General features: G+C 40.1%; 2 protein-coding genes across 4 annotated transcripts; both read left to right on the top strand.

Annotated features, from left to right (window-relative positions):
- The first annotated feature begins 2334 nt into the window (after positions 1-2334).
- Positions 2335-13082, top strand: LOC123398048 (secretory carrier-associated membrane protein 4-like). The gene is made up of 12 exons (XM_045092561.1): positions 2335-3227; positions 8306-8395; positions 10960-11022; positions 11183-11216; positions 11311-11433; positions 11530-11595; positions 11708-11801; positions 11906-11951; positions 12061-12128; positions 12393-12441; positions 12836-12901; positions 13002-13082. The coding sequence occupies exons 1-12, from the start codon at positions 3159-3161 to the stop codon at positions 13080-13082; spliced, it is 849 nt and encodes a 282-aa protein (XP_044948496.1). The 5' UTR covers positions 2335-3158.
- A 6194-nt stretch (positions 13083-19276) lies between these two features.
- LOC123399173 (secretory carrier-associated membrane protein 4) lies at positions 19277-25239 on the top strand. Of its 3 annotated transcripts, XM_045093605.1 has the most exons (13): positions 19280-19651; positions 21297-21362; positions 21538-21636; positions 21854-21916; positions 22940-22973; positions 23098-23220; positions 23371-23433; positions 23530-23623; positions 23747-23792; positions 23913-23980; positions 24627-24675; positions 24787-24852; positions 24962-25239. In XM_045093605.1, exons 1-13 carry the CDS (start codon positions 19580-19582, stop codon positions 25046-25048), a joined length of 930 nt encoding a protein of 309 aa, XP_044949540.1. In that variant the 5' UTR covers positions 19280-19579; the 3' UTR covers positions 25049-25239. The 3 variants fall into 3 exon arrangements, with proteins under 3 accessions (XP_044949541.1, XP_044949540.1, XP_044949542.1); XM_045093606.1 differs by lacking the exon at positions 23371-23433 and having other exon boundaries at positions 19277-19651; XM_045093607.1 differs by lacking the exon at positions 19280-19651 and having other exon boundaries at positions 21293-21362; positions 21590-21636.
- The last annotated feature ends 150 nt before the right edge of the window (positions 25240-25389 follow it).

Genomic DNA, 25389 nt, shown 5'->3' with positions numbered 1-25389 from the left:
GTATTGTAGATTGATTATCAACTCAAATCCTTCGACAAATCTCCCTTTCATGATGTTGATAGTTACTGTGACGAATATCATAGTGTGCTTACACTAGTAATCTTTGGAGACCATCACACTTCAGTTATTGAGGAGAAAAACATGTGTTGCCAACTCTACACTCTAGAATTTCCAACGAACCAAACTAGAAAAGCACACCCACAAAATATCTGTTAGGATATTTGTTTGACCTGTAGATTGTACAAAACATTATGGGGACATTAGAGTAGACACAAACACATATAAATACACTATTTATATGGCACGAACAGACTCATCACCCCTCCCTTGAATTCTCCTTTTTTCTCACCTTGCTTACTTTGGTTAGAGTTTAACTAAATGACCATAGATAAGAATTATAATAGATTTCTAAATTGTATTAAAGTGACTATTTTTCTCTCATATAGATATATTATTAATGTCACTAAATGTTGTATTAATACTTATTTTATTAAGATTTGGTAATGAAATGAGGTATAGGGAAGTAGAAATGTTTAGTATAAAAGTTTGGAGAATAATGTCACATAGAGTTTATACAGAGGACCTAAATGATAGAAATGTCTAAATTATTATTGGATTCATATCAATGGTTTGAAGGGCCTCTTCCCGGGTAAATATGATTGCAAAATTTTGATTTTCTTCTCTTCTCCAACGATGGGCCTATATAAATAATTAAAAAGTACAAACATTTGAGAAATTCGGCAGGAGGAAACAGTTTGTAAGTTGTTACAGTCAAGTGCATTATTTATAATAAAACATAGATTTGGGCATACCGGTCAAGATTTTTCACTTTAAGCTTAAGCTAAGATCATTACCTGGTCTAAATTTTTTCTGCTTTTACTAAGACTCAGGAATAACCTATATGAGTTCTGATTCCTATTATAGTTCTCTTCTTTTTAACGGTGGCAACACGCAGAGATGGATGTCTTCATCGAGCACATAACAAGTGAAATATAATAACAAAGTTTTGGTAGAATCATTATTGTGTAGGTCCATATTTTCTAGAACATACCTTAACATCAAATCTATAATGCCTTCAGCACGTGGATCATCGTTAGATTTGTGTTCCCCAAACTTTTGACATAAGATGACATATGAAAATTTCATATCTGCAAGCGCGTCTAGTTCAACTACCAATAGCTGGTCGACATTGCTCTTATTTTGTCCTCCCTCGGTCTCTATAGGTCCTTCATATAATCATGTGTGAGGTTTTCAAAACGAGATCACTTTACTAGTTTGGTCAAAACTACCAAATTGTCATAACGGCAATCTTATGCAATATACCAAATAACAAAAACTAGTTGGTCTATTGGTCTTGATATTACAAGGGTATGTATCTTCAACGTTGGCATAATTGGCGCCCTTTTTGCCCTCCAGATGATAAGGACCATTATTACCACACACAAAGAAAATAAAAAATAATAAAAGGCATGTGCTAGGTGTGAACCGGCTGATTCCTAGTAAGGATCAGCCGGCTCGTGCTCTGCCCGATTCAAAACATGTGTGTCATCTGATCTACCTCCTCCTCTCTTCCCACTAGCTCGAAGGAAAGCATGCTCGTGTGTCCCTGTCCTCGCCAGTAGGGTCAAATCTACGGCAAACTCGCATCTTTCAACACAACATCGCTTATATATCACCGGCTTGTAGTTCTGCCATCGTCAACGACCTTGCATCACGACCCTAGGTTAGTTATGTTATATGTTTGCCGAGGTCTATGATATGTATTGTATCGGGAAGGTAAACATATCCGGTGTATTTAGCTCATCTTATGAGAAATATGTTTTTGGAAAAGTTTTCAAAAACTTCTTTGAAAGTGTTTTCTCTAGGTGGAGTGGTATGTTCGGTCATTAGAGTGTAGAGATCAGAGATCTAGCACGAGAATGGATGCATGCTCAATACTGGTGGGGACCGCATCTCGGGTTTAAAGAGATAATCGACCACATTCAATAGAACCCAATGTCTTACACATGCATGATACATGGCTATGGCTTTAAGTAGGTGGTTGGGGACCCTTATTGAGTAGTGTCATTGTTATATGGCAGGGTAGGTGGGAAAAGGTGTTGCTAGAGTGGTAAGGAGGCCATTTCTAAAAGATTTCGTCACTATCTTTCCCGGGTGTGCACAAATGATTGTAGTGAGAAAAGGGGTTGGATATGTCATGTGAGAAAGTGTAGAAACCTCATGAGAGTGTGAGGCCCAATTGGTTAGCCATACCCCTGGTAACGGGCAATTTAAGCTACTAAGTCTTGAATGGCTAGAAGATCTCCTCGTCTTCTTTCTTTTAAAGGTCGAACCAAATGTAGTGCTTGAAGGTAGTCTTCGGGGAGTTGATCACCAAGCATTCACGGGTAGAGAGAAACTGCTTGATGATTAACGGACTAGGCGCGAGTTAAATGCAGAATGGATTCATCGTAGCCCTATATATTCTAAAAGTATTTTAGAAATTCTAGAGTTGTAGTTTGGAAGGGAATCTAGGATCGGTGTTTCAAAGCTTCAAAACTAGCTTTTTACGACACAAACCTTAGAAGGCCTATTGGGGCCTACTGTTATGTGTGTATGTGTCTATGTTATCCACCTCGATATTTGCAGGTACATCCGACGTACTTACCCGTTACGTGTCATGTGAAGAATATGACGAAATAAAGGAACGTTGAAGCTAGGGACGCAAGCCGCCTCCACTCAACCGGCAGCGACGGTGGTGGACTCATCCAACTTCATTGTTGTGTCCATTATGTTAATGTTCTTATACGTTTGATTGAGGTACTTATGAATTTGACTACTCCACCTTGAGCGTAGCGTAAGCAGCATCGTCTGCCACTTGTGCGCCACCACGGCCGGCCTGCGTCCCTGTACATGTGCCTACGAAGCTCCGCCGCTACGAGACGGCGTCGTGCACAATGGCAAGCTATTAAAAAACGAGGCCGGCCTACGTACCGTGTAAGCCGGGGGTTCTAGCTGAGTTAATTAGCTCCATTCATGCAGGGACGGCAGCTAGCGACTGTAATTTCCGGGTGATGAGAGCAGCCTGATGCTCTTTTAATTACCGGGGCCGGCTAGCTAGCAAAGCAGATAGAGAGACACGAGAGAGAGAGAGGAAGGAGAGACCCGAGGTTGGATCGATGGCGGGGAAGTGGGGGCAGCAGGACAACCCCTTCGAGGAGGTCGAGATGGAGGTCAACCCTTTCTCGGTACGTAGCCACTGGCTTGCTACTCTACCCGCACCATATCGATGGATTGCCCTGCGTTGAATCCACGGAGTCTGTGAGGAGTATCGTCCGATGCTTCCTTACCCAAGTAGTACCATCTTTTCCTGAAATAATTATCTTCACTGATAATCTTTCAAAGTAATACGTACTTCCTTCGTTTCTAAATATGAAATTACAAGTCTTTCTACATATTTCATTAGGTGACTACAAATAAAACAAGATGAATGAATATATACTTTAAAATATGCCTATATATATTCGTATGTGGTCCTTTAATGATTTTTTTTTTAAACTTATATTTAAAAACGAAGGAAGTAATTGATTATGAAGGTTTCGGAAGCGTTCTCGGCCACGCGTGTATTTTTATATTGGTTAAGTATTGGAATCGCCTCTGCTGTGACTTACACGATCGGCAACCTAGGTGCCGCCCGACACGAGGGCGAGATGGGAGCAGATGAGCTTGTTGGTTTCTTCCTATGGGATATAGAGGCATGAGCTGTAGAGCAAAATTTGATACAACGTTGCTGAGAGTTCAGGAGATGTGGCGAGAACCATGGAAAAAATTTGACGTTACATCTTACATGAGAGTTAAGGAGATGTTGTGAGCACCACCATGAAGAAATTTGAAGTCCGTATGAATCCCTGTCAGGGCAACACATAAAAAAAAGACTACAGTCATGTTCAGCGATAACAGTACTGCTTACTGCTCAGTGCATAAAAAAAGCCCCAGACGTTCCAGAAATTAATGCTAAAACAAAAATGACCATTGAAACGAATAATTTGAAGTTGTGTTCAACGAGGAAATAATGTTGAACCAATAGTGAATTTTCTTACATGAATAAGTTGGAAGAAGATTCAAGAGCATTATTTAAGAAATCATTAACTGGTAGCTGCTCAGTCGGCTAGCGAGTAGCGATTAATCAGTAAACCGGCATATTAATTAAATTAATTGGTTGATCATTAATCATTAGATTAAATAGGAACCTACCAACATATTCCTGTTTTTATGTATTACACCACACTTTCATGCTCTCACCTATGTAATGTATCAAAATATTCTAATGTGGGCATATAAAGGCATAGAAGCAAAGCAAATTTGTAATCTTCATGTATCAAAACCTACAAAATCTAAAAAGTTGAAATTATAAACTAAACATTTGAAATTGCCCACATAGTTTTCAACTACAACCAATCATTATGGAGGAAGGGGTTGGGGAGCAATGGCGTGAGGGGTTGGCGAACAACTAATGGGCCAGGTGGGCAGCGATTAATCAGTTTGAAAACCAATCGATCTGACAGGTGAGTTAATCGGTCCGTCAGGCCAGTTAATCGGCTTGGCAAGTTAACATGATGAATATGTGTTATTCGAGTCGGTCACTCTACGAGTAGCGATTAACTGACAAGTTAATTGATTAATCAGATGAATTCTTGAACAGTGTTCAAGAATGGAAGCATGGGATTGATGTTGTCCAAGGCATGCAAGGAGATAACACCGGAAGGAATGAACTTGCTGAAAAAGGATTAATTGGAGAGCTAGGGATGTAGAAAAGAGCCAATATTTGGAATGATCCTTGGTTAATAAGATAAATATACAAACAGATCTCAAACAACAAGCCAGCAACTGAAACAAATAATTATACAGATTGCACGAATGTATCCAAGGCCGACCCTAGCCTTACGGAGAACCTAGTGCGAAAGGTACAATGGGCCTAGCAACCATAAGAGAGTAACATGTTCTAAAAAAAACTATAACAGAGTAACATAAAAAAATTGATTGGAAAATATCACATCATGAAAATCATTACAAAGGCATAATACATTTTTTAAAAACCTTTTTTAGTACAGAAATGAAGTCTTAATACACCATGTATATGTGATTGTATGATACAACTGATGATTACAAGGTACTTGTACTCAACCATAAACAACTATTGAATAAATACAACATTGTGAAGTGCCTTTGGGGGGGGGGGGGGGGGGAGGGGGGCTACACCTTTTGCCATGGCCTAGGTCTGGCCTTGAATATGTTCAAACAAACTCTAGGAGATAGCCTTTTAGTTAGCTTTAGACATGAACCTTCATATCTACATTGGGTCAACAATATTATCAGCCATACTTGATTTATAGGGAAATAGCCTTGTGGAGAAGGCCTCTAGTGTAGGCGGTAGACATGCAAGCTAGTATAGCAAGTGGAACAAAAAGCTGATTACTCATACATATAATATTCAACTTCTGGCCTCAAAACATGATCAATTTGTACAATGATGGATGATAATAAGTCAAAATCATGAAAAATGATGATAGCAATGCACAACTGATAAGTGCACCATTAAATCGTGATACTTACAAGAAGTAGGCCGCAGAGAGCTGGTATAAGTGCAAGACAATAATTAATGAAATGCATGATGAAAATTTTGCAAAGCCATGAGATAACCATCAAGGAAGTCATCATTGATAGAAATACTAACAATTTCATAAGCGTGAACATAAGCGGGTGATCGCTCAAACGATGGCTAACCCAATTTATAAGCTGCAACAAATATTTGCACACATGTTAGTATATTCAAGAGAAGATCGGCATACTAAGAAACCTAGTTATCTAGAACGCATTGAGTTTTCGAGATAAAATTTACATTGACAAAACACATTATCTAGAACACATTGTGAAATGCCTTGGGTGGTGGGGGGGATGCCCCCTACACCTTTTTCCATGGCCTAGATCTGGCCTGAATGTGTTCAAACAAAATCTGATCCTGCGTGCGTGAACCTTCATATCTAGCTACATTGGGTCGACAATGTTATCAGTCACGTTTAACTTGTTAGGAAAACATCTTGTGGAGAAGGCCTATAATCTAGACGGCAGGCATCCGATAGTTAATGCACTATTAAATTGTGATACTTACAAGAAGTAGGCCGCGGAGAGCTGGTATAAGTGCAAGACAATAGTTAATGAAATGCATGATGGAAAATTTGCAAAGCCATGAGGTAACCATCAAGGAAGTCATCATTGATAGAAATACCACCAATTTTGTAAGCGTGAACATAAGCGGGTGATCGCTCAAATGATGGCTAACCCAATTCACAAGCTCCAACAAATATTTGCACACATGTTAGTATATTCAAAATAAGATCAACATACTAAGAAACATTATTATCTAAAACACATTGAGTTTTCGAGACAAAATGTATATTGACAAAGCGACGACAATTATCACAACCCGCGAAAACAAGTAGGTTTGCAAATTTTGTTTTCGTCGTGTGCATAAGTGTCATATACAATTGCATATTGATATATGAATAAGCGTAAAGAGAGAAATGTTTTAAGAATTCTTGGACTCGGCACCGAGTGACATAGGTAGAGATACTCAACAATCCACCATGATTCCCGACTCTTTTCTGCCCGCACTCATATGTCCCCTTGCTTCATCATCCACTTATTCCGTTTTGCCCAACCATCAACAATTTTTGACCAAGTAGAACCGTGGTGATTAAAAAAAAATAAGGTGCAAACATTCAAGTCATCACCATAAACCATATTGAAGCAACCATCATAAAGAGACAAATTTTCAAATTTGGGTTTACATAACTCCAATTCTGTGTTTTTTAAACAGTCACCAATTTCAGTTGTGCCTATCACTCACTCCTCTTGATATATACATATTTATACTAAAATTTATACTTATATACCATGTTAAGGGTTATAATTTTCCGTTACTTATTTGTCATAATTAACAACGTAACAAAGTTAAATATTAATTGTATTATTTATTATATATTTCTAATGCATATCATTGAAAAATACGCATACATTGCGCTGAATTCTGTTTGTACTTTGTAACAGAATATATGTTTTAATTAGTTTTTGATACTTGTGTAAATTATATAGTTTATATATATCTATGTTAGATATGTCTACAACATATGGTATAACAAATGTCGTACTCGTGGTTGTACTCTTTGATTAGGAAAGCATAAATGTAGAAAATTCTAGAGTACAAGTTTAACCATATGTGAGGGATTGCTTCAGATATACTTGTTTTTGGAGCACCCATGCACTCATCTATCTCCATCCATGTATACTGAGAACTCATGATCTTATCAAGACATACTAAATTGTCAAAAGAAACACCATCTAAACCCTTTGACAAAGTGACTCTGGGAGTATAGCTGATAATTATCGATGAAGCTTGCATGAAAAGCAAAAAAAACGTCTTGTCAACTGATATTTAGCGCCTCCATGAAGAAGTGTGTGTCCAAATGAGTGCACTTTTGTTCCAAACGAGAATGTGAAGAAAAAACCCAAAGTATCTTGTTGTTGCATTAGGACAAACTCATTGACGATTGCTCGAAAAAAAATTTCAAGGCCGAGTTTCATAACCATAGGCAATCTCATAAGAAATCCAAGTTGAACAAAAGATTAGATGCAAGCGAATTTTCTACTGACTTCATATCCATAGCCTTTGTTTAAGTAGGATAACTTCTTGTAGACCACTAAGAAGCAAATTAAGGTGCCCACAGAGAAAAATATAAACACATATAGTTGATAACTGTACAAAATATGGACTCATTAGAATACTAGGACTCATTGTTGGTGCTAGACTAATCCACATAACAGATTGGATTTGACTAAGGTGAAGTTACAATGCAATGGACAAGAGAGGAGGCGGAGCGAACATACTAGGTTGTTGAGGTCAACCCTTTCTCGATACATAGCCACTCGCTTGCTCTAGAGGCACCATATCAATTGCCCTGCGTCGAATCCACGGCATGTGTAAGGAGTATCGTCAGATGCTTCATTTGAAGGGAGGGAAGACCATAAGGGAAAAATCTACAACGACAACCGATACTGTCGCTTTTTCAAGTACTCCCTCTGTAGACGTTTTTTGACATTGATCATGGACTCTAAAAATGTCTTATAAAGATTTACAAAGGGAGTAGTAGAATGAACTACACGAAGCAACTAATTTATTATTATGATTCTCAAACTGTATATGTACATTTCATAGCTCGATCTATTTAACCCTATCATCATGTCACAATATATTTTTGTATTTATGTAGCAACCACGCCCGACCCCACTCCCGCATGAACGAGTGAACTTCTACAATGACATTGGTGCACCTGTGAATATGCCTCTTGATGCGAAAAAGGTATTGTATCTGAACTTCTTTAGTCTTCTTTTCAAATTTTGGTCAAGAATGAACTTCTTCAGTTGTTTGTCACTAGCCTAACATTTTCCTACATTGGTTTTGTCCTTTGTTTTGGAGTTGTGCAAAATATCTCAAGCATAGTTCATAAGTGTATTCAATCATTAATTAATTCTATATGTTTTACCCAAGTACCATCTTTTCCTAAAATAATTATCTTCACTGGTAAACTTTCAGAGTAATAATTGTGAAGGTTTAGGAAGCGTTCTCACATCCTGTAGGAGGCTGTAGGAGGCTGTAGGAGGCCACGCGCGTATTTTTATATTGGTTAGCATAGGAATCACCTCTGTTGTGGCTTACACGTTCGGCAACCTACAACAGTAAGAGCATCTCTAGCAGACCTTGTAAAAGTTGAACCCGGAAAATGTGTTTATAGTTCGTTGCAGATCAGATTTGCAGGGCGAATTCGTGCACTGTAGATCAGACCGTATATGAACTGTAAAATTTGAAAAAAAAAAACATTCTCGGGAGATAATTGCAACGACATTCATCGTACATAGTTGATCATCATACTACATCATAGATAGTTGTTCATTATACTACATCATAGTACTACATAGGGGGGATCTGTGGACCGTGCAGCGTACCCGAGCCTAGACTGCCAAAATCGACGGGTGCGGCGGCGACGACGCGACGGAGGAGTCGGAGGAGCTCAGTCATCGTCCGAGTCGAGGTCGATCCAGACCTTGGCCTGCTCGGCCTTCATGACACGCAGGTCCGCCCCCTTGGACGTGTGCGCCTGCGATGTCGTGACGCCCTCCTCGAGGAAGACCTCGTCGAGCTCGCGGCATTCGAACGTCGCCGTCGGCCGGCTCCCATAGTTGAGCCACTTTTGCGCCCCCCGCTTGCTTACGGCGTCAGAGATACGGGTGTGGCGGCGCTCCGCGTCATCCCCACCACCTCTGTAGCCGTCCATGGGTCGGGAAGGGGCGCTAGGGCTTTTTTAGGCTCACCGACAACGAGAAATTAGGGTGGAGGGGGAGGTGAATCATGGCGGAGTGGCGGCAGAGACGGATAGGGTTTGACCTGTATCCGAGCAGTGAAACCGCGTAAATAGCGATGGAGAGGGTCTTTTTCCGGGCCACGGTAAACTTTTTACGGGTCGTGCCCGGGATACGGAGTCTGTTCTGATAAGAAAAACGAACCGGACCCGTATACTCGCGAGAATTATATGGGTGCAGCCCTTTTACAAGGTCTATTAGAGATGCTCTAAGATTGTTACAACAAGATTGAAGTACAAGGAAACTATAGAAATGAAGTCGTGCACAAATACCTAACTTACTAGAGAATCCATAGCATATTCTGTATTGGAGGAAATTTGACGGTAGCGAGTGATTTCCGAGTCATGCCAAATTACTAGGATAGTATCTTTCTTTTTAGAAAAAGAGGATGACCCCGGCCTCTACATCTGGTAGATGTATGCAGCCATTTTATTAATTGTTCACAAAAACCTTACAAAGTAATACATTAATTTGTTTAAAGTCTTTATCTTGACAACATTTGTCGCTACTCCTATCCATTGATAAAGGAGTGCCGAATGTCTGAGCTGAATGCCAAACAGACATCCCATCAAATCGTGACTTCTAAAGCCGGATGCCCCGACCAAGCCACATATCGGGTCTGGGGCCAAACCGGTCTGATGCACTTTCATAGGTCGTCGCCGTCATCTTCCATCAATCCATCTTTAGAGCAGGTACCGACGCATCAACCTTATCAGGCTTGTCGTCGACGCCCCCATGGAGCCAGACATCGCCTCCTCCCTACGCGCATTCATCATCGTGCATCTGTCGCCGAGACTTTGTTGTGCCTTGCCGCTGAGACTCCACGATGTCGATGCGTCACAGGAAACGCCCCTCCGCCGCAGATGTCGTCCACAGGTCCCTCGAGCCTATGCACACTTCCAAAAATGACGCCCTTAAGAGGGGTACGACAAATGAATGCCGTCGTCATCCGATCGACTAATTTAGAATTTCCTTCGGACGTAGCAGATAGGGTCTAGAGCTTCCCCATGAAGAGGCCTTCAAGAAAGGGATGATGTAAAAAACGTCGCAATCGTCGACCTTGCCAACATGCCAAGAGTAGGGTTTTCACCTGGATCTGCTCGAGGACCCTCCATCCAGCATCGTGTGCACGGGACCGCAACCGATCATCCTCGTCGCGTATGAAGGTCGTATCGGCCAGATCGGATTTGACCGGAGACCAGACCCAATGCCGCCGCCGCCAAGGTCAGATTTGATATGACCCGCTGCCGCCGCGGGCTTACAGCTAGCGTGCAACGGGCTGCCCACACCATGTCGTCCCGAGGAGGATGCCGTCGGCGCTGCGACACCGATCCCCACGCCCGGCCGACTCCGCCGCCTGGTGAGACCGCCCCGCATCGGTCCTCCCATGACATGAATCTGGATTACACTTCTTCATCTCATTAATGAGTCGTTATTTCAATTATTTTCGTCTTTGTTTTTTTACATCCCCGCGTATCATTTTGATAATACCACGTACAAACATAGGACGTGAAGAAAAAGGAGAAAGAACTTTTGGCTAAAGAAGCTGAGCTGAACAACAGAGAACAGGTATGTACTTGATAAAATCATAACATCAAGCTTGGCTTGACATTGCTTTTGTATTAAGTATATGCAGCTGGATTTCACACGTATATGTAGTTCTATATCTTTATTTCTGTTACATTTATTACTAAGTTGTATGTCTTTCTCTAATTTTGTTTTCCTCTAGGAAATAAAAAGAAGGGAAGATGCTCTTGCAAGAGGTAAACTTCAACTTGATCCACCAAGCGCTATATATATCAATCCCTGTGAAAATCAGCATAACTTTTTTATTGTTTCACTCTTGATCATACACAGCCGGAGTTCTTATAGAGCCTAAAAATTGGCCTGCTTTCTTTCCTGTCATTCATGTGGATATTTCAAACGATATACCCGTGCACTTGCAGCGAGTACAATATGTTGCATTCGCATCGTTCCTAGGTACAAAATCAGCAGATGCAAAACTATTTGAAAATCTCTAAACTTATTTACTACTGTATTAGTTCCTGGATAATCACGTCTAGATTTTCCATGCAGGTTTGATCATATGCCTCTTGTGGAACTTTATATGTGTCACTGCTTTCTGGATTTCAGCCGGGGAAAGTATGTTCAGATAAACTTCGTTCATTTATAGTTAAAAACATGATATGAATTCATCTGTTTGTGTTGTTTTAGTTAATCTTCGTTGCATTCCTACATGCAGGTGCAGATGCAGGTCCTAAGATCTGGTTCCTGGCCATCATATATTTTGTTACTGGAGTCCCAGGAGCCTACTATTTGTGGTACCGACCTCTCTACCGTGCGATGAGGTACTCTATTTCTCTTGCTGATAAACTGCTACAATGTCTTCAACTAGTCCTGGTGCATGGTTAAATCTCTTGCTCACCACTTGATATGATCATAATTTCACTAGGAAAGAGAGTGCCTTCAGATATGGATGGTTCTTCATGTTCTATTTTGTAAGTTTATTACTATGCAAGATGGATAGCTTCGTGTCCATGTTAGATCCTCGTATTCTGTACTTGTTTAAGTGGGATATCTAATGTTTTTTTTTTGTTATATCCGCAGTTTCACATTTGTTTCTGCATATTCGCATCTGTTGCGCCATCAATTCTGTTCTTGGGGCGTTCATTGGCGTAAGTTAACTTACCGGTGTACATAATACTTTTGTGAATAAGAAAATTCCAGTTTTCCATAGAAAAGGTAAATACTGAATACCGTGTGATTGGGACTTATTGTCCAACTATTTTTTCAGCAGATCAAATAAAGAATACTTTGCTCTTCTACATTTTAAACAAAGTGGTGTAAAGAATTGTATTTTCATTACCATGTCATACTTTGTAATTCTTATTTGTTAGACCTGAGGCTCACTTTATTTGTCTTCGTTCTATCATTTGCAGAGGAATATTTCAAGCACTGAGCGTTATAGTTGACAGTGCTACGGTTGGGGTGAGTGGATATTATATCAATGTATTTCTACCATTGTGACAAACAGAACGCTTCACCAAGACTGAAAATTGAGGGAAAATGTTTCATACTTGCAAAATCGAACCTACTAGTTAGTTTCATTATCCTAGCCTGGGACGTGGAAAAAGATGGTTGACTCTGAACGTTAAGCATTTACTTTGTCATATATCTTCAGACAAGGGCAACTAGCCGGGAGTGATAAGGTCAAAAATTACATCAGTCTGGAACCAAACCAACCACTGCTCCCTTTCAACATCCACACATTAATCGAACTAAGCTCACTGTTTGTACTTATTTATTAATTGATAAAAATTTAAAAATTACCGTACAACAACTCGGCTAAAAAAACTAAGCTCGCTATTAATCTTTTCTTCAGATATTCTACTTCCTTGGTTTCACCCTGTTTGTGCTGGAAGGGTTGATAAGCATGTGGGTCATGCAGGTAATTAAGCAGGCAAACAGCTGCATAAATTTCCTATTTGGGCGAACCCAAAAGGTGGCGGCTTCCCCACTGAAAACATTTTGCTGTTAATTACTTGCAGAGAGTATACCGGTATTTCCGCGGAAGCGGGAAGGAGGCGGAGATGAGGCCTGATGCGGCATCGCGGCGCCCATCATTTTGAGCTTCGCCATGGCTTCTCCAGTCAGTGGAGAAAATCAAGCATGTGGATTGATTGTTGTCTTTCGTGTGTGACCATCTGGGTTATGGTTGATCACAACACAAGAGTGACTTATTATTTTTGTGAGTAGTATTTCTTTTTATTAATTATCTGAAAAAGAAATCGAGTCAATTATACAGACGGTGCTAGAACTTGACGCAAACGGTCACTTTAATGTTAGAATTTGTGGTGTACATTGAACTGGTGCAACAACTTAACTCAGACGTGCAAATACGGTGCAGATCACGTTTGATACGAAAACAATGCTGACTTGGCAGGCCCATTGTCAGTGACTAGAAGATAGGGAGGAACGTGTGTGGCCTTTTTTTTTTTTGAAAACCCCCTCAAATTTATATTATTTCTCATAAAAAACACTTTCTACACGTTAAAAGGTATTTTATTTTCCATCCTATGACACATGGATCTCAACTGTCAGCAGCGAAAAAGTAAACGCGAAAATATGAAATCCACATGTCGAACTCACGAAATATTGATAGAATGCTAGCTGACATAACCAATCCACCACACGCACTTGTGTGGATAAGAGCATCTCTAGCAGACCCCGTATAAAGCCAATCTATAAAAGTCGTTTACAGTTCGCGGAAAAAGGGTTTTGCGGGCCGGCGCGGGCACGGACAGAGTCAGACCCCGCAAATCGGACCCGTAAAAAAGGATATTCGCAGAAGATGTTTTTTTACGGGTAGGCAATGCGGGGTCTGCTCGGGCGGTACCGCGTCGACCCCGCAAACTAAAGACCCCGTAAATCATAATTACTAATGTGCAATATAAGTAAAATATCAATATTACAAATACAGTAATCATCCAAAGTATAATAATTATTCAAATCACCGTATCAAACTAAATAATTCAATACAAAACTTGTTCCGTATACAAATCACACATGAATGGAATGAAAATGAATGGAAATATGGAATGTGTTACTGCCCAACCCTTTGCCAATGGTGCTCAATGAGATTCTTCTGAAGTTGATAGTGGATGTTTGCATTTTCAATCTCCCTGTAGGTGTGAAGAAAAGTTGTAATTCGGTTAGGGTCTCTAGCTGGTTTGACACGGTTGCCCACATTGTCATACAAGAACTCCAAGTTCATGCCTCTCATCTTCGAGAATCATATTATGAAGAATAACACAACACGTCATGATGTTTTTCAAGGATCGCTTGTCCCAAAGCTGAGCAGGACCACGAACAATGGCAAACCTAGATTGCAAAACCCCAAATGCTCTTTCGATGTATTTTTGGGTTGCCTCGTGTGCCCTTGCGAATTCAGACTCTTTCCTATTTTGGGGGGTTTTGATGCTCTTCACAAATGTGCACTAAGAAGGGTATATACCATCTGCAAGATAGTATCCTTTTGTATATTCATGTCCATTGATAGTGTAGTTGCAAGCTGGAGCATCACCACTAGCAAGCCTAGCAAGCAAATGAGACCGTTGCAACATATTGATATCATTTAACTTAGAGTACCCGACATACCAAAAAAAGCAATGCCAAATCCATAAATCATGTGAAGCTACGGCCTCTAGCATAATTTTTGCATCACGACACTTGTCATAATACATTCCATGCCATGCTTTTGGGCAATTTTTCCAAGTCCAGTGCATACAATCTATGCTTCCTTGCATGCCAGGCCAACCTCTTCTTTAATTAAATGCCATCAATTTTTTGTGTCTTCCTCGTTCGGTGCCCGAAGATATTCAGGACTAAAGACATGGACGATCACTTTGGCGAACCTACACACTGACTCAATCGTACTATCTTCCCCAATGCGAAGGTACTCATCGGTATAGTTAGCCAGAACGCCATATGAAATTACCCGCATAGCTGCCGAGATTTTTTGATATGCACTAAATCCCTTCAAGCCCGTGGCATTCCTTCTTTGAGTAAAATATCAATAATTGGCCTCCCAAGCTTAAAAAATTTTACAAAGAGGGATCCGCACATATGGTACCTTCTCCGGAAGAGGTGCGGCAGGTATGTTGGATTGGTGGCGAAGTAGTCTTGCATCAGCATCTCGTTCCCGAGGATGGCGATTTCGAGGAATGCAAAGATGACCGACGGTCGATCCTCGCCGCCTCTTTCGGTTCTCGTCTTCGTGCTCCCTCATGGTAAGGGCCATCAACGAACTCTGTGGCGAAATGTGAGAAACATCGTCTCAACATCCGAGTCATCCAAATCGGATGAATCCTCGAGCAGAAACTTCTCGCACAGGCTCAACTTCATCTTCGGCGGTGGCTCTCCGGCCGTGGTGGATTGGCGGATCCGGGGGAGCCGGTGCAGCGGCTCGGCGAAAGAGGGAAGGGGCGCCCCAGCGGCGCGATTCACCTCGTAGATTTGGTGGAATCCCCGGCGGTGGACTGGCAGAACAGATGGCGGGCGGGCGGTGGAAGGGGGTGGGGAAAGGGCACGGGCTGAAATGTCCGCCTCACCAACTGCTTCTGTGGGATACAGGGCACCGTATAGGTGAGGCGGAAACTTGTGTTTTCGCGGATCGGAGAGGGGATTTTGTCGTGCCCCTCAAAAAAAATTACGGGATGAACGCGTGTGCGGGGCTGATCGGGCAGCATTTTTCGCCCAGACCCGTATTTTGACGATTATTTCCCGGTTCGAGTCATTATACGGGGTCTGCCAGAGATGCTCTAATAACGATAACCATTCTTCATGTAGTATAAATTTGACGGATGTGAATCTTAAATTTGTCGCAAATAATGCCGCCCATTTTGCACGCACTTGGTTTTTTTGAGATATTTCTAAAACAATATGTAATAAAAATAATACACAGTGTGTTATAAATATTATTATTTTCTGCCGGGACATAAATAGTATACATAAAGAAGATGGTTAGTAAATTAAAACATTGAAATATACACCAATGTATTATATAAAAATGTATAGTAAATACAGACATTTAGAATATTTATTAAATAAAATAATTAATGAATATAAAAATGTATAGTAAATACAGACATTTAGAATATTTATTAAATAAAATAATTAATGAATATAAAAATGTATAGTAAATACAGACATTTAGAATATTTATTAAATAAAATAATTAATGAATATAAAAATTGTACACTTGCAGATTATATTTAAATTATACAAAATGATTTTATAAAAATATTCACTTGTATATAATTTTAACTTGTGACTTATATTCAAAATAATTATGTAATTTGTATATTAGCTATGAATGAATATTCAGATAAATATTTTAAAATTTGAATTATGAACACTTTCTATGATATAAATGTTGAACTATACAAATGTGTGCATAATTATCAAAATATTTGTAAATTTAGAACTGTTTTATTTGTATGTATATAAATGTATTATACAAACATTTATATTTTAAATTATTTATTTATTTTAATTATACAAACATGTTCATGTTTCATAAATATTATTTCAAATGTATGAATAGTTTTGAAATAATACGTGATATTTTTGAAATTAAGTTATTTGATTTGTACATATATAATATTTATACATCATGAATATTTGAACATTATTTCTATTACTGAGAAAACAATTTACATACCTTTTACTATTTTCTAACGGATACGAGCATGTGTAAATTGCCCACTGACCGCTGTCCATTTCAGGTCCAAAAAGGCCTTCGTTTTTATTTACTGAATACGTACAAAAGTGAGCGCCTTCGTCCAACTACTTTATGAGTAGTTATCCTTGTAAGACATCAAGCTGCGGATGTGAGTCAGTATGTGAGTAGTATGTTGGCTAGAGCGGCCTAGGTTCAAATCCTTGTAAGACATGAATCTGTTATGGTTGGAGTGGCTAGGACTGACTATGTGCTGGTGCACCTAAAAAAAGACTATATGGTACTAGATGCTTGTTTGAGGCGCAGAGCACTACTTTCGTGTTGATTTTTCGGAAAAATTCAGATGCCACCTCACCAATAATGATATTTTGTGATAAATTAAAAAATCAAGGTGGTTTTTGCAAGAAACTGGCCACACGTCCTTTCTCCACCGTCAAATCAGAGTCTGCGGGCCTCAAGGCCACGTTGCATGCATAGTCAGCGGTCAAGGCGTATTTGCATGCTCGAATCAAGTTATTGCATGTATGCCCCAAGTTCTAGCATAAAAATAACCGTTCATACCAAGTTTTAACACCACGAATATAATTGGCTCAAAGAAATCCTTAGATGAAGACATTGGTAGAAGAGAAGCCCCGGTCATATTTTTTTTCTGATAAAAAGTATATATTAATATCAAGGAGATACCAATTACACCCAGCCTCTGCAACAACGCAATGCCCTAATGGCATGACGGATGCACACAGCCAAAAAACAAGAAAGAAATTAAAAAAGAAAAGTCCCGCTACAGAGTTTCAGTACTTGCAACAGCAGCACAACCACCACCAAGACAACACCTGATGTTCGAGTACTCCAAAAACGACGCCTCCAAGAAGGAAACAGTGCACAAGCACCGTCGTCGCCCGATCGTAAATCTTGGGTTTTCACCCTGGAGATAATGCCCGCTCTCAAAGCAATGTCTTCAATAAGACCATTGTCAAGCACAACCAATTAAGACAGACCTTGAATTTTCATCCTGAAAGGTAGGACCTTGAACTTCACTTGTGATGTCACCTCCACTTACATACCACTGCTACAAATCCTGAAGTCCAAGTAAATTCAAAAGAAAGGAAGAAAAAAGGTCTCGCCATAGTGATCAACTTCTCTCAACAACAACACTCATCACTGCTCCTTCCGAAAGTTATCAAACACCTGACTGACTCCATCACCTCCAAGCCCCCGTCCGCCTTACCGAGCCTCCGATCTCAGCCATCATGACTTTCTCCGCCGCTGTCTGTGCCATGGAAATCGATATATCGACATGTCCCATGATGTCAACAAACAACAAAGCTTCGTGGTCCGCCCTCATGGAGCTCAGTAGGATGTTATGGACGCGCACGGCCGAATTCATACCGATCCAGAAATAGATCTCCGGCAATAGATCCGGAACACGTCGACGGCCAGATCGAGGAGGGTCGATCATGCACACCGTTGCCGAGATGTGATAAGAGCACAAAGATCACCACAACACCGCTGCCTCCATCACGAACGCTGCCACGGCGAAGGACACCGGCCCATGCTGCCCAAAGCCCGGGGCTCCAGGCACCAGATCCGAGGATGTACCGCCCCGCCCGACCACCTCCACGATGCAGCCGCCACCGCACCCACGCACCGCCGCGCCCAAGGCCGACCGTCCGAGTCGCGGCCGCTAGGCCCTGCGATAGCGTTGCGCTCCTCGCCCGCGCGCCACGTCCCACGTCGTAGCCACCATGGGAGGAGGGAGAAGCAGCCCCGCCGGCGCCAACACCAGCTGGGCTTCGCCCGGCGGCGTCCTCTGGCGTCGACGTAGGGAAGGAGTGGTGGGGAGGAGGTGCGAGCGGTGGCGGCTAGGGTTCGCCCGGTCGCCCGCGGGAGCGACCTGGCGAAACGTTTTCCTCGGGCGCCGTTCCTACCAACCCCCCATCCCGCCCCGCCCGACCACCTCCACGATGGTAGAAGAGAAGGCCCAGTCATATTTGCATGCTCGAATCAAGTTATTGCATAAGTTTAATATATTTGCATGCTCGAATCAAGTTATTGCATAAGTTTAATGTATGCCGCAAGTTTTATCATAAAAATAGTCGTTTATATCAAGTTTTAACACCACTAATGTAATTGGCTCAAAGAAATCCTTAGACGAAGACATTGGTAGAAGAGAAGGCTCAGTCATATTTGCATGCTCGAATCAAGTTATTGCACCAATTTAATATATGCCACAAGTTCTAGCATAAAAATAACTGTTTATATCAAGTTTTAATACCACGAATGTAATTGGCTCAAAGAAGTCAGTGGCTTCTGACGTTGCCGGTTGCTAGCGTGTCATTTCCAGGCCGGCAGCTTGCTGCATACCGATCGTTCGTGTAAATGGAAGACATACTTACCCAACACCGCCGCTATCAGGTTCCCTTTTTAAATGATTTGAAGACTTCTCACCACGCCTGCCGCGCAGTCACCGTCGCTATCAAGTTAGCGTGGATAGGGCGGCAAAGAAAACCATGCTTGCTGCTTAAGAGAGAAGAAAGTAGGAGGCCCGTTCGTCCGACAGCAATAAAAAGTAAACACGGCGGCCGGACAAAGTCAACACACGGACTTCGCCAAGATTTTCCATGGATTTTTCTTTTTGAAAAACAGGGAATTTCCATGGTTTTATACTATAGATGACTAGACTAGATTATACTATCCTCGTTCTAGTTCTAGAAGTGCTGATGCATGCAACTTCTTGCAAAGACCAACTGCTCCCTGCCTCCTTGCGTAGAACAAGTGTGGAGTTTTTGAGGCCCGTCTCTCCCCTGGCACCTGAGCTCACGCAGAAGCACAGGAAAAACAGGGGAAGGCCAGCAGGAGATAGGAGAAGCGCGCGAGGGGTGATCCATGGCGGGGAGGACGAAGTACGACAACCCTTTCGAGGAGACCGGCGGCGGCGACGAGGTCAACCCTTTCGCGGTAAGGTCGCCGGCGAGCTCGAGTCGGCTAACTTAGTCATCCATGATCAATGGCCGGGAGGTTCTCGTTTTAATTTACTTTTATTTTCACTTTACCTCCTGTTTTAGTCCTTAAACCTTCATGAGTTGCTTCTTTTTTCCCGGATGCACCCTCTGTTGGTCAATACTGCTTCTGTTCTTGGCATGTTGCATGCTTGTTTTTTATAAGTGCTCCTGCAGAACCATGAAGTGCTTCCCCCTTTCTTTTTACTCTGCATATAAAATTTGTCTGCAGTCAAACCTCATAAAGTTTGACCGACTTTATAGAAACTAATATCAACGCTCACAATACGGAATCAATATTATTGGACGTGTCGTGAAATTTATTTTCATATTGTATAAGTTTTGTTTTGCTGCATATGTTGGTACTTTTTTAATATAAATCGGATTAAACTTTGCGAAGATTGACGAGAACATATCTTATATGCAAAAAAAGAAACGAAGGGAGTATATTGGAAAGACAAAATGATGTGTCGCAGTTCCATAAGCAGACATGAACCTATATTTTTTTCGAAAAGAAGGGAGAGAACAGATTTTGTACCCTCCAATTATTGAACAGGCCCAAAAGGAAGAAACCAAGTGATAGTACATAAAGTATTTTATCAGCGTAAAAACTGAGTATATATGCCGATTCTCAATTGATTGTAAAATAGTGATCTAAACACTTTTATAGAGGAAGTATCAATCTTGATGCTCCGTAACTCCAATCCGGTCTTCAGTAGGAGATGCGTGAGGGCATGTGTGTGTGACAGAGGTGATGTGAGTGTGTATGTGTATGTTTATGCGTCTACACTGTAATCGGTATTCTAAACAACAATAACAGTGTAATGGCGTAGGTTTCTTGTCTCTTTTCTCGTATCAGATAATTATAAAATACGAACCCATGTATTAACGAGTAGGACTTGAAATGAATGGCGATTGCGTATACATTTATCTACCCAACCGCTGTTATATCTAGTTTTCTTTATATTTGAATCGACCATGAGTTTTAAGTCCTAACACGATTTAGAAAGTGCAACTTTAGTTTAGTGGAAAGTGCAACTTACACTTTTTTCACTTTATTACACTTTTCTAGGAATGTGCGGGTTTTTCTTGATTGATTCAATTGTGACCTAATGAATCGTTATATATATAATGAATTGTTTATTAGGACCCACTACATATATTTATATGTACATACATGTTTTTTTGCAGGGATTGTACATATATGGTTTACATACACCTTGTACAAATTAGTTTGTTGATTTTGCGCTTGGAATACATAGGTGCTTCTTGTAAATGCTCAAGAGAATGCTTCTTTATCGGAGAAAAAACTCAAGTAATTTGATAGTTTCTTTTTGTTTTGACAAACCTCAAGAGATACATGTACCCCAATAGAACTTGAATAGAAATAAGAAATGGTTGGACAAACTAAATGCTAGGTTTGTTTGGAAAAGAAATCAGATTTTAGAAGAGAAATAAGCTAGTTTCTTACCAACTCATCAGTTACTATTTCTTACTGATGGCATATTGAATCAATAAAGACCGCCTTCATCAAAGAAATGGGAGAAAAATGACTAGTTGATGTTCTGCATGCAATTTTACCGAATAATCATGCTCTGTACCAGGACAAGGCTACTAGAGAAGCACCGGCTACTCAATCTGGTTATTCTGGCGGTTCATTCTATGCAACGGTGAGCTTGTAGTGCAAAACATGTTCCTAACAAAAATATACTCCCTCTATACCTAAATACTTGTAGTTGAGAAGAACTAGACTAGTTCTCCCCAACTACAAGTATTTAAGTACATAGGGAGTATAAAATTGTGCTCTCGTCTAGCTGGTCATATCACATGAAAGTTTTGATGCAGCAACCACGGCCTAGTCCTTCTAACATCACCCGCCTTTCGCCTCTTCCTCCAGAGCCAGCTGACTTCTACAATGACTTTGCCTCCCCACACACAAACAAGGTAGCCATACTATTTGATTGAGGTTTACATACTTTGTTGATGTGGATGGGTATAATAACTTGTAACACCCTCGGTAGAGGGATCGTGTACTCTTTTCTCCTTCTTTAATATTTGATATGCATGCTTTGCGTATTCGAGAAAAGAAATACTTTGTTTGATGTAACTTCCAAATATGAATCGGTTAACCTCATCTTACTTGCTTGCTGATCGTATGGAGGACATGAAAACAATGGAGAAGGAGCTTCTGGCCAAGGAGGCTGAGTTAAGCAGGCGAGAGAAGGTATCTAGATAACAATTGAAATAGACAGGCACTCCCTTATTTTATACTCCTTATATTGATATTTATGTAACTGGACAGGTGTCATGCACAATTGTGTTGGAAAGTCATTAGTCGTGTTTACTTTTTGGCACACATAAATATGTTATTATTAGTATTATTATTCTAGCTACAAAAACAATATACTCAACATTGTATCCTCAATGACCTAAATTGTTGGTTCTTGGTCGGGGCTCAGCCCTCGAATTGCAATAGTTGGTGTTGCACATGGGCAGATGGCCTTTTTATTCTTTTTTCTTGTCTTTCGATGACTTATTTTGTTCTTGTGCTCTATGCTCATGTTCTATCAAAATAATCACTTGTCCTGCCCGGTTACAGAAAAAATGTTTGTATTGTTTGTACATAATCTTTGATTAATATGTATATATAATTGAAGACTGGATCTTGAGTCTTGGTAGGTCGTTAGTTCGCGATATTTGATCATTCAGCAATATTAAAATTTAGGTTGATAGAGCTAGATGCTTGACCATTTATAGCTAACATGTCTAGTGGCAATAATCTATTTAAGTAAAAATTATAAAAATTTGGTTTTAGCCCGGTTTTTCGCCAATTAACCAGGCAATTCTCTTCTTCTTAATCAATGAAAATGACAAATATTTTGCCTCGTTTCAAAAAACAAAAGTAATAGCCACATTGTGTTTAGTTTTGATTACAAAGATATAATTATTTTGACACTTCAGGACAATTATAACAATCTTATGGTTGTCATCTTTACATATACAATTATAAATATCTGATGGTTGTGATCTGTTTCAGGTACTTATGATGATTTAACTGATATGTTCAGATGTATTTATGAAACAAATCTCATTACTGTGATCCATAATTATAAAATGGTTCACCAAATCAACGGTCTAATGTTTTGACTTTTTTGAAAATTTCTAGTGATCTCTCTATTTTCTTTTGTATTGTGCATATAGTATATAATAGAAATAGACGTGTTGAACCTTGGTTTGTACCATATAGGAAATTAGAAGAAGGGAAGAAGCTGCGGCACGAGGTGGACCTTCTGTTCTCAGTCTATTTTTCTCTCTGTTTTGTTCTTCCCACTTCCCAGTACCATCCTGTAATTTGGGGTTGCTTTTCTTCTTGTTTTTTAGTGAATTCCCTTCTTTGTTTTGCAGCTGGCGTTGTCATAGAAGAGAAAAACTGGCCTCCGTTTTTCCCCATCATTCATCATGATATCAACAATGAGATACCCGTGCATCTTCAAAGAACACAATATGTCGCCTTTGCGTCACTTTTGGGTATGTTTTCTTTATTGCTCAAAATTAAATTCTTCCAGCTTAATAAAAATAGAGAAAAAACCAATAGTTTACGTTACGGCCACAATGCATCACCAATAATGCAAGTTTTTACTGATTGGCAACGTTAAATATTTGCTTGTATCATGGTAGGATTGGTCGTGTGCCTTTTTTGGAACATCGTCTGTGTTACTGCCGCTTGGATTAAAGGGGAAGGTGCATATTGTATAGCGTACAAATTTCTTTGTGAAAAACTATAGCATAAAACCCAGGTGCTATATGCATATCATTAACTGAATTTTATCTGAATAGGTCCCAAGATCTGGTTTCTTGCGGTCATCTACTTTATTCTTGGTTGCCCAGGTGCCTACTATCTGTGGTACCAACCACTTTACCGCGCCATGAGGTACATTTGATCTTGTACATCTGCAACTTCAGTATTGATAATTTGTTTAGATATTTTTATATATGGATAATAATAATAGATCATCATTCTGGGTGATTTTTTTTATTGCAACTCATATTACAGGAATGATAGTGCTTTGAAATTTGGATGGTTTTTCCTGTTCTACTTGGTAAGTACCCTATGAAGTTGATGCAAAAACTGCAGTTCACATCCCAGTATTATATCATACGTACTTTTTTTATTTGGGATAATAAGCTCACTATTTGTTCTTGCTGACTCCCCAAAACAGGTTCATATTGCTTTCTGTGTGTATGCAGCTATTTCTCCTTCAATTCTGTTTGTGGGAAAATCACTGACGTGAGTTTTCAACAAATACTTTTACTTTGTTGCGATACGTTTCACTGTGACACTGTGAAAAAAGGGATTCTGCTAGTTTCCTAGTTCTTTTGGAAATACTGTAATTGTTGTGTTTTCTAGGGTAGGAATCCTCGCGTCAGTCGGCTTGTACAAGAGATCACAAAGGAATCCTCTCTTTATCGTTTTCCCGGTGCCTTTCAGTTGGAGTTTATTTGGCCTTGATATTTGTTTGTTTGGATTGTCACAGTGCGACTGTCATTTTTTCTGATGTTTTTTGAATTTGGACGATGTGTGTGCACGCGCGCATGCTCTGTTGGTATTCTATGTGAGTGTTGGGACCCTTTTTGGGCATGCACTGTTTCTATAATTTTCTTTTCTTCTTAATATAATGACAGGAAACTCTTGTGTGAGTTAATAAAAAAAATGCTATGACACTATACTTTAGATTTATTTAATTACAATTCTAAAAACAAGCCTCAGTTTTTTCACAACTCTTTCCTTGAACAAACAAGAACTTCATTCTTCTCTATGATCATCTTTTTTATGTTATATGATGACAATTCCTAGTTTTGCTTCCAACGCAACTTGAAGCAACTATGTAAGACAACTGATATATTTTCCTTTACCTTGTTTACTGTTTATGCAGAGGGATTTTCCCATCGATCAGCTTGATAGGGAAGAGCGTCATAGTAGGGGTGAGTCAAGTTGCTTGCCTCACGAGTCAACAGTATAAGTTATTTTTGTTAGATAATTTGCCATAACAGAAAACAATATCTTTAAGTCTTCCATAACCATCTGGCCTGCAGGTGTTCTACTTTCTTGGCTTTGCAATGTTCTGCCTCGAGTCGTCACTAAGCATGTGGGTCATTCAGGTGATACTTTCTCTTCACTTATCTCAGTATACCTTTGCTTCAATCTAGTGGATTCTGAAGAGCCTATTAGTGAACTTCTAATTAACTGACCACTATCTGCTCCATGCAGCGCGCGTATCACTATTTTCGAGGAAGTGGGAAAGAAGCACAGATGAAGCGTGAGGTAGCACGCGCCACAGCTAGGGCAGCATTTTGATACTGAAAAATGATGCACACATTGTATATGGTTTTTGCTCTCGCAACTTTTAAATTGCAGAGGCTTGTAAGTTAACTGGCATGTAGGACTTTGTTTGTCCTATGCAAAAGTTTCTACCCTTTTTTTAGTTTTTTCCCTACCTGAATATATTATTTAAAAAGTTTAACCAAACTGGCTTTTGATCACGATTACATGAGCATGCTAGAGGCATGAGTCCTTTCTATAGAAAAAGAAGAATGACCCCCCGATTTCTGCATTATGATGATGCATGTAGCAATTTTATTAATTATTCATCAAGATCTTATAATGATACATCAATATGTCTGAAGCCATCATTTGAT

Source organism: Hordeum vulgare, chromosome 5H (genome assembly GCF_904849725.1).
Source record: "Hordeum vulgare subsp. vulgare chromosome 5H, MorexV3_pseudomolecules_assembly, whole genome shotgun sequence".
Lineage (NCBI taxonomy): Eukaryota > Viridiplantae > Streptophyta > Magnoliopsida > Poales > Poaceae > Hordeum > Hordeum vulgare.
The sequence above is the reverse complement of the archived record's forward strand: the minus strand, read 5'-3'. Positions and strand labels throughout refer to the sequence as shown.